We start from the raw sequence: 13,655 nt of genomic DNA on the forward strand, positions 1-13,655 counted from the left end.
TTCTGCAAATTAGTTATAAATGAAAAAAAATTCATCCCAACAAAGTAATAACCGTAGAATGTCATTTTCTTTCTACTACACAGACTGCAGTATCCCAAACAGTTCCCCCCCGACCCCAAAGTTCAAAGCTGATGATTTACACTCTGGCAGATCCTTTCATGACACATGCATCACATCACATTATATAGGCATGACACTGTCACGGTGCATGCCTGTCAAAGTACAACACTTTGCAAAGCAGCATGTCAGGGAATAGGAAAGGGCAGTCTTGCAAACTGGGGTTAACGGGCGATGTGATTTCACTCAACGTTTTCATCAAATTTTTTCACTCAAATCTTTGTGAATAATGTGCAGGCAGCAATGTCAGCCCTTGCAGACAAACTGCAAAAATATGCTCCCTTAAGCCTTCAGTCACTGCTACAATAAACAGCCACTAAACATTTGACTGCCTTTAATATTTCCCTTCTTTAGGCAACTGTCCCTACGATATAGATGTCTCCAATATGCACATCTGCCTGCAGCAGTCACTTCACTTCTTCCTACCCACAGACACGGAGAAATGAAAAATTAAATTTGATCACGTCTGTATGTGAGAGCTCAAGACCCCTGGCTGGAATTCACTGGAGGCTGGCAGAGCATTCTGGCAAAATATCACTGCACGTTTGCCCTGTGCTTATGTTCTGCCTAAGACGTGCACTGCTGGCCACAGCTACAGAAAAACCATGGGGCTAGATGTACCTTTGGTCTTCAATTTGCGTAAGAAAATAATTATACTCTAAATGATACTCAGCACACTCAACTTCATTTTGTCAGTAGCCCAGAATCAGTGTGACTATGACAGACTGCACAGCAAATACTGCTCCAAGGAGGGCTCCTGCAGATAGCTGTTAAGCCAGGCGCTGATCCGGGATGTTAGGCCCATACTTTGCTCTTGGGGCAGCAGAAGCTCCATCCCAGCAACAACTCTGCGCTCCAAATGTGCCAGTGACTACATTTACTCCCATCAGCTTCCATGTGGGCCAAAACCTGCCTGAGGGTACAGCTGCTGGGCTGGGATTTGCTGTACTAACGGGTTTTAGAGCCTCCTGAGCTCAGATGTGAGGACAGATGGCCTCTGTTGTACATTTGGAAAGACTGCACTGAACCTCATTCACCTGCCCAATGGGGAGGGTTGGCCTTTGACTTCCAGGATGTCTCAGAAAGTTCTGTCACCTCCTGCCTCAGCGGTGGCCTGAGGGAGAACATGGGGCTTCCACACAGTCTGCCCTCAGAAAAGGCAAAAACAAAACTGAAAAAGGGAATGAGGAGAGGTGGGGAGGCCCGGGTAGAGGGGTGGCACATGCCTCATGTTGGACACCTGGCCAGTGGTCACAGAGCATGGGAATAAAACTGAACAGTGAGTGAGCGGGTAAAGATTTAGAGACAGGAAGCAAAGACATCTGACAGAGGAATTCTCTCGGCTCTGTAAGAACGAAAAAAATCCTCTTTGCAGTTCCTTAGGAATCTAGGTGACCAACCAGCAGACCCACAGGTGGGCTGGCTGCCTGGAGCGCCACAGGCAGCTGCCGTGAGCCGGCAGAGAAACCGGGCAGCAGGAGCAACGCCCGGCTGCACAAACATATATCGCGTGCATAAACATACCGCGTGCGCAAACAAACACACATCGCGTGCAAAAACACATAAGACATTGCGCGCATGCACATCATTTCACACACCGGCCGCTTTTCTCCTCACTGCTGCCCGTCGCAGCACACAGCCGTGGCGCAGCCCGCCCCCCTCAGCCCCACCCGCCCTTCCCGCGCACCGAGCTGCGGTAAAACGGCGGTCGCGCGCAAAAGGCGAGCGTCTACCGCGCAGGCACCGCTGGGATTCGAACCCAGGATCTCCTGTTTACTAGACAGGCGCTTTAACCAACTAAGCCACGGCGCCGGGCGATAGCGATTTGTGCTTCGCGGGCCCAATACATCGACCCGGCTCCTGACGGCCAGCCCACTACTATGGGGAACCCAAATGTACCTCTGTACCAGAGTTGAACTGGATTCCTGGTTCAGCTATCCTCCCTCTTTTAAGTACCTCTTGGAAATAAATGTTGAAAAGTCTGAAAATACTGTTTTTAGGAACAAGGCTTCCAGACAGTTTGAAACACTAAATATTTTATTAATTGATATTTGCACATACACTAAATAGATGCAATCCCTAGGTTGCTCCCAAGAATACTGTGCTCCTTGCTGGGTGGACCCTTATTAGACAGAACTAGTTTGTACTGAATTGTGTCAGACATGAACTACAGCTTCTTCTCATGGCTGGAAGTTATTGCACAGCAGTTTGTAGGAGCATTGCAACAAGAGGCAAGAGGGAGAATCTGACCATGAACTTGTTCATCATTTTACTTAAAAAAATTCTTTATAATTATCCTTTGTTTGTCCACTGAAAGCAAAGATTCTGTATGTGCCATAGTCAAGAAGAATTGTTTATCTAAGAAATGGAAGGAAACTTGACAATAATTTATAATTCACACATATTCATTAATAAACTGAGCTTGGAACTACTGTATTCATTAAAAATTGTTTAAAATTTACCAACAGGCAAGTAAATAAGTTTGTTCTCTAGTACCATACTATATAGACTTCAACTACTGGGCAGTTTCAGTCTTTAGGTGACAAGGCACAACTGTTCAGGGCATAAGGGAAGCATAGAATCACAGAACTGTCTGAGTTGGAATGGACCCTTAAAGGCCATCTGGTCCAACTCCCCTGCAGTGACCAGGGACACCTACAGCTCCATTGGATGCTCAGAGCCTGGGTGTATCCAGGGATGTGGCATTCACCAGCACTCTGGGCAAACTGTTCTAGTGCTTTACTACCCTTATCATAATCTTTCTTCCTTATATCCAGTCTAAATCTCTCCTCTCTTAGTTGGAAACCATTTGCCCTTGTCCTGTCACAAGAGACCCTGCTTAGCAGCGTAGTTTATCATTCTTGATACAGAACACTGTAGCAGAACAAGATTAAATGTTCAGCTTTATATGTGCAGTACATGAAGGTGTACAGACATTACATTTATACTTACATATGTTAACATCCAAAGACTGTCATACAAATTTAAAGATCAGGAGGGATGGAAGGTGGCAATGGCAAAATACTTCTTGCTGGAGAAGACAGACGACAGAATACACACTTGGATATCACTTCAAAGCCACCATGCTGCAGGCTTAAGAAAGGTCTTTCACATTCTTCACACTGGTATAAATACAATAAAAATGGTAGTTCAGCCACACACATGAAGTTTACTCCATTTCTATTAGACTCTATACAGCATTAATTTCAAATTCAATAGAAAATATTTACAGAAAAGTTAATGGCATATTTTACTGTTTGATGCACCTTTGCACATGAATTGGTGTCCTTATCACAACCACTTTTAAAAGAGAATTGTTACTACTACATTCTACTCCCCCAAAAAAGATGTGCATATCTTCACAAAGAAAGAACAATCCATTAGTGCTTTCAGCTAGCAAAACTCAAGCTTTCCTTTAAAATTCAGGTTTTGTTTCTGAATAAAATACGAAGTGTGGTTAGAAAATAAAATAATATAACCTGAGCAATTTTTGAGCCTTTTTCTTTTCTGCTTTCTATCACTGAAGGTATGCGATCCATCCTTTCAATATTCCACAGTCTCAAAGTAGAATCCTGGGAATCAAAAGCAATCATTTTTATATGTTTGTGTATCACCAAAACACTGATTTACATAATTTCCAAGAAGATGAGCTCCTATTTCTTCAGATAAGTCTCTCAACAGGAGAGTGCTAAACCCTCTCACCTTTAAGAATCACCTGTCTCACATTTAAGCATATCTTTGGAAACAACCTGTAGCAATCTTAAAACTGCATGGACGTTTTAAGATAACAAAAAATAAACATAGTCATCAAATTATTTTTAAGATTTTCTACAATTACTTGATGTAGATACTGATTAGAACACAGAAGTTTTGTGAGCAATTGAATTATTTTCAAATGTTGTCAAACAAAACCTGACACGAAGGGATGAAATCTTCTAATTTAGCTCTTGAAATCGCATCAGGAAAGTGGTGATCACCTTTGAGGCTGAAAGAATCCACTTCTTGTCTTCACTAATTGCAACATCTGTCACCCAGTCCCAATGGCCCTACAGTAAAGCAAAATCTAACTTTAAGCCAAAAAAAAAAAAAAAAAAAGCACATAGTCAATTTTCTAATAATAAAAATTACTGTCTGTACCATGCACTCGTTTTGAAATGCAAAAGGAAAATTGTTATCTACACTCTTCATGGTCAGCCAGAAAAAGGCATTGCTAGAAAGCTCATGTTCTCTCACGTGCACCTGAGAGCAGTTGCTGTTACAGGCCGTGCAAGGCAGCCCACTGGCAGCAGCAGCCAGGGGCAGTGCATCTGTCAGTTACCATGAAGGTAAGCTCCACTGAAAGACTTCTTTTCTACTTTTTAAACAGCTTATTAAAGAACTGTAAGGAGAAAGAGCTGATTCCTAATACTAATTACTTCAATAAATAAACAAATAAATAAACAAATAAATAAACAAACAAATAAAAAGAGGCTGCTTAGCATGCAGTAACAGAGGAAAGAGCTCTGGGAACAGACAGCAGCTTCCCCCCATTTAAAGGCAGGGAACCCAATGCTGAAAACAGGCCAGGTCTAGCAGCTGTATCAGATACCCTCCTTCTGACAACAGCAGCACTGCTGATCTCCAGTGAACAACACTGAGCTGGCATAAGAACAGAGGCAGGTTGAAGTCTAAAGTGACGTGCTTACTCCAGTGATGTAGGCTGTATAAACATATATGGAATCAACAGATAAAATCCCTAAGGTTTGGGCAGATATGGTGTCATTTTTATGATTAACACCACATTCAATAAATTAATTACAAAAGACGAACAATTGTGTATTCTCCAAGCACAGAGAAAAAGCTAAATATGCATATATAAAACTTAAGTAGTTTTTTTACAGCAGAATCTTTAAAATGTTTTTAAATTTAGTCATGAGCAAGGAACAGGAATTCTCCATAGCTACAAAGACATTAACATTTAAACAGATGCCTTTGTGTTTAATGGCAAACTGAGTTACTTACAGCGATTGCTGTGAACTGGGATATCTGCAGTAATTGCATCCTGCAAAGCACCAGTGGAGAACATGTGCTGCTGTTGTTCAAAAGGTTTAACTTGTACAGTTCCAATTCAGGAGGGTTTGTAAGCCTACATGTAAGGCAACCAGCATGAGGCACAAGCTTATAAACTCCCCCAAACAAAGATACTATCTTGAACGCAGACGACAGTGGAAAGTTATTTTTAAGCTCAAAAGGCTTTGAAGGAAAGCTGTATTTTCTGACACATTCCAGGTGGGCTTTTTCATGAACGTTTTAGCTAAGCCTGCAGTACTGCATGCAGTAATTCAGAAAGAAAGAAAAAAGAAGTCCACTGAAATCAGATTTGCAGAGGACAGGAAAAGAAGCAAGGTTGCAAATCTGTACTCTGACATAATTGCCTGACTTCTGTGAAATTAACATTTGCAAAATGCGCACACAAAGTTATGAACAGTTTTAAGTCATGCCATAAAATCATATCCCATAGTTAGCTGGAGTCTCATGTTTATAACTGACCTGACAGAGGTAGTATCTTCCTGACTGACTGTGTATGAATATATTGTTCTAACCAATTACATCACACAAATTCAGTATGTTTTGCTGCCTGTATCTGGAAAGGATGGGCAAGGATACTGTGTAACAACAAATACAATGCTTTTAAAGGAGCACACACTTTACAGCTTCTCATCAAACTACTGACAAAATAAAACCGCAGTACCTTTAAGCTTAACTTCTTATATCCTGCATCTGTTTCCCATATGGTTATAGCGTTGTCATATCCACCAGACACTACAAGTGATGCTGAAATATGAAATCAGAATATTTACTGTATATTTGCTTTGACACACAGACTAATAAGAGACTCCTTCTAGCACTGTGTCAGATTTGGTTAATAACACGTAAGTAATGAGCTATTAGTCATGCTTTGACAAGATGCTAGAAGTTCCTTTTGGCTATTTGTTGCTAACGTTCTTGATTTTATAAACAGTAAGCATAACTTGGCATAATAGTAATGTAACAGTAAACAATAATAGTAAATATAGTAATAGTAGTGAAGAAGTGAAGCTGCAAAAGGGAACAGCTAATTAGACCAATATGTAGAGAAACTCATATCAGCCCATGCCAGTGAAGAGAATCTGTTCCAGTACAATGGCAGTTTGCAATAATACAAATTTCATGCCTGTAGAGGGGCTGTGGTCATCAACTTCAATTTACATGGAGATCATTTTCTTGTAATTAAATATGCTATCTTGGAAATGACAAATTTCTTACGCGATTGGAGTGGTCGCTTGTGGCTCACCTGCTATGTCACATACACAGATATTGAGTTACATCGTGTGCTGGTATCAAGATAACTCACCATCTTGGCTAAAGCAACAGGAACTAACAGAACCCTCATGTCCCTGGTTCAAGGTAACAGGTCCACGACTCCGAAATTCTCCTGTCTTTACATCCCATATTTTTAAGCTCCTGTCCCAGGATGCTGTGCATAAGTATCGACCATCAGATGTAAAGCAACAATCTGAGATAGCATTGCTGTGTCCCCTGAAACATGAAAACAGCCCAACAGAGGTTTTGTAAGCATTATCAAACTCTCAGAGAGCCTCCTGTGGCACTGAGCACTCTCTCCATCCAGTAGAGCATCATAAGCACATTCTGAATGTTAACTGTATGGATAGTTCTGTAAAGCCCCTGGAGCTACTCACAGCCCTGCAGCCTGCATGGGTCTGGGCTCCTTGCAGAGTGAGCCATTGGCCAGAATGAACCCAGCAGTGAGTGAGCGATGACATTGCTTTGCAGCTACAGAACAACCACACTTCTTTAAAAGCAAGTTACCAAAAAAAGTCCAAGAAATGTGAATTTGCATTCTAATACTCAGAGGAAAGAGATGAATCAGTTTATATTAAAGTCTATAAAAGGAATCTGGAAGCTCTGGAACAGGTTGAAAACTTTGGGGCTTCATGCAGTCTGCACCAGGAGAGGGATCACAAGCCTCTCTTACAGGAAACAAAGCTGTCGTCACTGTGATTTAAAAGAAATATTATTACAATGCTCCAGATTGAATTTCCCATCCAAACTAACTCCTAATTCCTCATCAGACCATTTTATTACTGTTTAAAGGCACTCTCTGTTTACTGTTGTTATAATTCAAAGCTAAATTTGTTGAGTTTATTAAAAGCTATTGCTATTTTAACAGCTCACTTGATATCTATCATATAATTTATTCTTAAAAATGATAATAATGCCCAACATTGACCTAATTTTTAAATGTTAAATGTTTTAAATGCTTATTTCAGTGAGAGATGTAAGGGTTTAGCACAGGAAGCTGTAGGAGCTCACTAGGAGCACAGCTACTGGTACTGGGCATGACACTGTCCAAAAGTAATGCCTTTTATGGTGTCAGCCCACATCAGTGGTAGAGATTGGTGGTATGGCACCACCATAGAGATTGAATCTTCCCACCAATATTGTTGCTGTGTGACAGATGCCAGCAGAGGGACAGTCTGACAAAATGGCATCTTACATGGAAATGCACATGTAGCAGAGGCATGCCACTGAATTCCTCCATGTGGAAAAAATGGCACCCATTGGCACTCATTGGCACTTGCTGAACATTGGTGGAGACCAAACAGGGGGTGTGAGCACGGTGATGCAGTGCATGGTGCATCCCAGCAGTGGTAACAGTGACAGTGGGTCACCTCCACTGGTGCAGGCTCTTGTTCATTGCTGGTGAAAATGCACATCTGATGATGGTGCCTATGCTGCAAAATAGCACTTTGTAGCTGAAAAATGATAAATTTATTTTAAAATACATAAATATATAACAATTTTAAATAACCAGCGTTCTTGTGCTCTTTTGTTACAGTTTCCATGGAATTAAATAGGAGGGATTACTTTTGCAGCAAGAAATCACCTGGAAAACCTGTACCAGAACTCAGAGTGACCACAATTGGTTCACTGTGAAAATATAAGTACATGCTGAGCTGGGGTCCAGAGCATCTGTCCTGGATCCAGTCCTGATTCATAACTGCCATTAACAACACAGATAATGAGATAATGAGAGATGAAAAGAAGCCAAAGAGGGAAGCCAAAGATGGCCCTCAATTATACAGGAAAAATGATTAAAATTCAAAATAACCATTGTGTTACTTCTCCTTCACTATATAATATTTTTAAAGACTTTTTTTTTCTATGTAATATTTTATCTTCTCACTTGTCAGTGATTATAAATTCTTCCTAATTAGTAGGAATTACACCAGTAAGTTTGTACTTCAGCACTATATTGCATATGCTTCTGCCAGTGTACTTAAAAGAACCTAGGAGCTCTAAAAACTAGCACAAAAACACTGACAAAATGCAACTTTTCAATAATTTACAGCGGGAAGCTTGAGTGCAAATTTTCATTCATGCATTCCACATATATCATATATAACTTCATTCAGTTCAACAATTACAGTTCATTTTCTCCAGTACAAATCTTACCATAATGCTCACTGATAATTGTTAAGGATGCAAACAATACCATGCATAATTAACTACAGTATTATTTCTTACTCTTTAATTGTAATTGAGGTGGATCGAGCTACCATATCCCACAGCTTTATAGTCTTATCGTATGATACTGAAGTCACCCTCTGATTATCAGGATCAAAACAGCATCTTGTGATTGTACTCCTGTGATGACCTATGGAAAACACACCAAGAGGAACTATTGCAAAGCTGCTTCCCAGCTTTGAATCATTAGCTCTCCATCTCAGTGCACAAGTCTGAAAGGCAGAACTACCCACAGCAGCTGTGGGCCAGTCTATCTGCAAAACACAGACATTTATGAAGGAAGGGCATCTGAACTGAGTTCATTGCTATTATTAAGAAATACAAGAAATCAAGAACAGAATAAACAAAATTTAAAAGTCATAAATCTTACAATCTTACCTTGGACACATACCACCTCTGTTGCACTTACTGCATCAAAAACAGATATGGCATTGCCTTTATCTGAGCCAGATACCACATATTTGCCATCATGGGAAATATTACATGAAGTTACGATGCCTTCATGTTCTATTGTCCACTAAAAAGAAAAGAAAGGCTTTTGGAAACACATTTGAGGGTTAGAGATAAGAGTCTTTAACAGCACTTGCTTTAATCTCTAAGTAGGCTCAGAAGAAAGGAGTTTGGTGTTACTTTATTTCAGCAAAAGGTGATAGAAGTATTTATATCCAATTGTACCTTTAAAATAGCAGTAAGTTTAAAATTAGACAGGGATACCCCGTTCAAATCCTAAAATGTTAATTCAATCACTCTAACATATCCTCTGAGACAGATTATTACTATTACAGCCATTTTTATCTGAAATAACTGAGACATCCTCATCATCAAGGGACTTACTGTGATCAAACAATTAATCAGACCAAAACCTAGACTAAAAATCAAGCCTGCCTACCCTGACTGTAGTGCATTGTGCAAAGAATGCTTTTGGTTTTTCTGTTCTTTGTCAATAACTAAGGAATGCATCTGAATTTTACAGTTACACTTTCTTGAGGATGCACTCAAAAGGATACATACAAGCACTTTTCCTGTTTCCATATCCCAGGTCTTGACAGTGTTATCATAGGATGATGTCACCATCCTGAAAATGACCATGAAAACATCATTCAGTGTTCTCACTCAAGAGAAGACATTTGAAAATAAATGCTAACTTTTAATTCTGGCAATGATTTGACATCCTCACACTCATTACTTTAAAAAGGATTTGTAAGCACTGCAGCAAAAATTGCCTTTTGCAGTTTAAAATATGTAATTATTTATATTTCAGATATAAACTAACAATAAAAATGTCACGTATGCAATTTTCAGACACTGCTCTGCACAAACACAAACCCATATTACACAACAAAGCCAACTGATGACAAGTGGCAGGTTTCCATGAATGAGGAGGTCACCACCAAGTTTACTTTCACATTGTTTTATTAGAATATTTCCAAATATCTAAAAAATAGCATTTATATGGAACGTCACGGTATGGGGCAAATGTTTTTAGTCCCATTGTGGCTTTTTCAGTTTTTGATCAAGTTCACAAAAGGTCACTTTCACAAATTTTGCCTAGGAAGCTTCATGCAAACTAAAAATAAATTCTCAAACCTTCTATTCTTCTCATTATGCATATGTTTCCTTCACTTGCATGATCTCTGCTCCTAAATGGAAGCACTTAGCACAAGAGATAACAAGAAGATAATGAACTGGTGGCATTTTTGGTTGGGAGGCAGCAGACAGAATGGCACATATGCAATCCCATGGTCAAAAGGAGATTAGACAACTCTTTAATTTGATAAAAATTGATTTAAACTACAAATTAACGATAAAATATAGCAGAAATAATACCCCTGGTGGCAACGTATGACCTACTCAATCAAATGTTAATGCATGCTGCAGTTGTTTTAATTATTATAGCCAGAGATTGACACTAGGTAAGATGCATTTCTTCTTAAATTGACATTACAGGCTTAATGGAAAGCATATAGATTATTAATAAACAATACAGAACTTTTATGACCATATAAATCTCACTGACAGATGAACCCCTGTGCTTCAGTGTTGCTCTTCTATGCAATACCTGTTTACACACTCCTTTCAGAACACAAGCCACAGACTTCCAGCCACAAATAACTCACAAGCAGCAAATTCCTTTGCCCTGCAAAGGTCATGACTTGGACTATTCCTTCAGTGGCCACCAAATGAAAACCAAAAGACTTCCATGAACTGTAGGGGAAATCAACTGGAGATGAAGGAGTCTGGCAGTGAACAGGCTGCCAGACAAAGACATAGGAATAATGAAAAGAAAATGAAGCAAAAGAAGTTTCACTTTGATGAAATGGAAAACCATAGGAACAACTGAAGAAGTAACTGATCTGTTCTAAATTTGTCTGATGTTTTCCACCTGCAATCATATTTAACCTTGAAAAATCACATTGTCTCTTTTTAAATAAATTGTGATAGAAAATAGTCACCTTCTATTGTCAGGACTCAAGTTGCATTCAGAAACTGGGGCTGTGTGTTCTTCAAAAATTTGAACAGGAAATCCTTCGGCAACATCCTTGAATAAATCCAGAAGAGTTTGATTGGGAAGTGCTTTTTTTGTGAAAAAATACACAGCACCACAGAACCAAAGCAAAACAAAGCTAGTGAAATAATGTTAGCCTTACGTGTGTGCCTTACATGTTTTATCTAATCTAGAAATACAAATGAAAACTTATTTCTGTTTATTCTAAATTCAATTGTGAATGTTGCGTTCAAATAACGAACAGCCAATCTCATCACTACTGCCCACCCAAGTGTTGCCTCATGTTTCACGAGCGTGCCTCCACACCAGCCTGGTCCAGGCACTGGTGCCAGGACTTTTTGTTGTTTGTACAAAAACAACCAGAGGTCCATTGCTGGGCTCCTGTGTACTGCAGTGATACAGATGAAGACTAATACTGCAAAGAGCCCAAGATCCATCACACTGACCAACATTTCACTCCTTGCTCACTTGTACTCTGCCATCTTCCTCTGTGAGGAGGCAACTTCAGATTCTTTACAAAATATTCTACCTATCAGTAGTCAAATCATATTAAGACATAACCATAACAGATTTTTTTTTAATTTGCTGTTGTGTTCACAACATACCCAGAGCTTCACTGTTCTGTCATAAGAGCATGAAAGTACTTTTGAGTCTTCACAGCAAAAATGGCAGGAACTCACAGTATCGCCGTGCCCTCTTAGAATTTTAAATTGAATCTGTAAGCAAACAGAGCAAAGTTTAGGAAATCTTCTTCTGGCAACCCTTGGGGCAGCCACTTCCACGCAGCAGAGCACGATGCAGCAGCAGAGCTCTGTATGGAGACGTCAGTCCTGCTCTGGCACGGGGCTGCAGCTGCTCAAGATGGTGGAGAAAAGAAGGTCGATGGATTTGATTCTTATTTTCTGGAGAGAAAGGGCAGGGTTGTTTCCTTTTGTTTATTTTGTTTATTTTTCTCTCAAGCAAAGCAATATTTATTTTTAAATCTCAAAAGTCTCTCTCAAGTCTTTCAAAAACCTTTCTGTGTTTCGGTGATTCTGGCCCACGGAGAGGCAGTGCCAAAGGCCTTAGGGCTGTGCTGTTTAGCCACGACTACCACGAGTTGTGTGAAACACTCTCAGAAAGCCTTTCTTCAGTCACTGAGCGCCCACCACAAGCCTGTGTGAACTAAGCCACCAAAAAGCCCAGCTGCCCCAAGCGTTGGTGCTGAGCTTTCAGAAGCCCTGACCAGCACTCTGCCAACGCTCCCTTCCTCCCAACAGCCCCAACTTCCCCTTCCCAGCCCACCTCTGCCATTTGCTCCTGGTCCCCCCCGAGCCCCTCAGCTGGGGACATCTCGGGCTGGGGCTCAGGCAGTGGCTCTATGGCCAAGGGGTCCCCACGGCTGCCCCCTGCCGCCATGCTGCCCTCTCAGCCTCAGGCTGCGCAGTGGCGGGAACGCAGCCCTGAGGCCTGGCTGCACAGTGTGGGTTTGCTCTGTCACAGCTGTGCTGGTGCAACGCAGGGTCTGTTTTATATCTTCCTTGCAGCGGAGGCAACCTCAACGCCTCAGATGTTTTTTCTCCCCTCCACAGGTGTTCTTGTTGGCTTTATTTTAAAAACCACGCATTCTGCAATTCACCACACAACAGTTAACCACCTCGCTCTAATCAAGAGCTGCTGTAAAGCTGCAGATACCTAAAGACACACCTGAAGTCAGACACGAAAGAACTACTACCTACAATAGAGGATTTCAGTGAAGGTTTTTGTCCATAAGTTTAGACAAGGTTGTTCTGGAGTCCTTGTGCACCTGGGAGCTGAGAGGCTGCAGGTCTACTTAACAGCTTGCTGGGTCGTAGCTTACATTAATACTGCAAGTTGTACTTTATAAGTACTTTCTCAATGTACCGCATGAAATAAAAGTAGTGTTTTCATTGTGAATACATGTAATAGCTGAATAATGCAGTTCATAATTATAGTACTAATGTATTAAAGCTAATACAGCCTTTATTTCTGTAAAACCAACAGCTTACTGGTTTAGGTCTGCTATGACAAATGCTATACATACTTGGGAGATGTTCCAACTCCAGTTACAGCCAGATGCTGGGAAAATGCGACCTTTCTGCATTAGAAAGGTTAGAAGAAATAAAAAACACACACAATACATATTTTACATTACTTCAGTTTTTAAGTCCCTAACTTAATTCTGACACACATTTGCCCGTCAGAGTGAATGGAAGAGAGAACGGTTGGAAAAGACCTTCGAAAGACCTGATCTCTTCAGGGCTAACCAAAGTTTAAGGCATACTATTGAGAGCACAGTCTCTGAAACACTGGCAGACACAGGGAACCAGCCCCCTCACTAGGTGCTGATTGTGTCTGACCACCCTTGTGGCAAATAAATTTTTCCTAATGCCTTATGTAAACCTCCCCAGAACTTCTTGCCATTCCCATACTTCTTGAGAGACTGAAGTTTTAGAGGTCTGAG

At 40.6% G+C, this 13,655-nt stretch overlaps 1 protein-coding gene and 1 non-coding gene across 2 annotated transcripts; both read right to left on the reverse strand.

The window, feature by feature from the left end:
* Window positions 1–1,855: 1,855 nt before the first annotated feature.
* On the reverse strand, window positions 1,856–1,929 carry TRNAT-AGU (transfer RNA threonine (anticodon AGU)). Its single transcript has one exon. It is a non-coding gene; the product is annotated as a tRNA-Thr (tRNA).
* A 1,172-nt stretch (window positions 1,930–3,101) lies between these two features.
* WDR88 (WD repeat domain 88) lies at window positions 3,102–13,566 on the reverse strand. Its single transcript, XM_048958789.1, has 11 exons — window positions 12,476–13,566; window positions 11,797–11,907; window positions 11,139–11,224; window positions 9,697–9,760; window positions 9,064–9,202; window positions 8,686–8,815; window positions 6,491–6,675; window positions 5,849–5,931; window positions 4,095–4,163; window positions 3,597–3,689; window positions 3,102–3,239 (listed from the first exon to the last, which is right to left on the reverse strand). Exons 1-11 carry the CDS (start codon window positions 12,587–12,589, stop codon window positions 3,102–3,104), a joined length of 1,212 nt encoding a protein of 403 aa, XP_048814746.1. The 5' UTR covers window positions 12,590–13,566.
* Window positions 13,567–13,655: the final 89 nt, after the last annotated feature.

Source organism: Lagopus muta, chromosome 12 (assembly GCF_023343835.1).
Source record: "Lagopus muta isolate bLagMut1 chromosome 12, bLagMut1 primary, whole genome shotgun sequence".
In the NCBI taxonomy this organism is placed as follows: Eukaryota; Metazoa; Chordata; class Aves; order Galliformes; family Phasianidae; genus Lagopus; species Lagopus muta.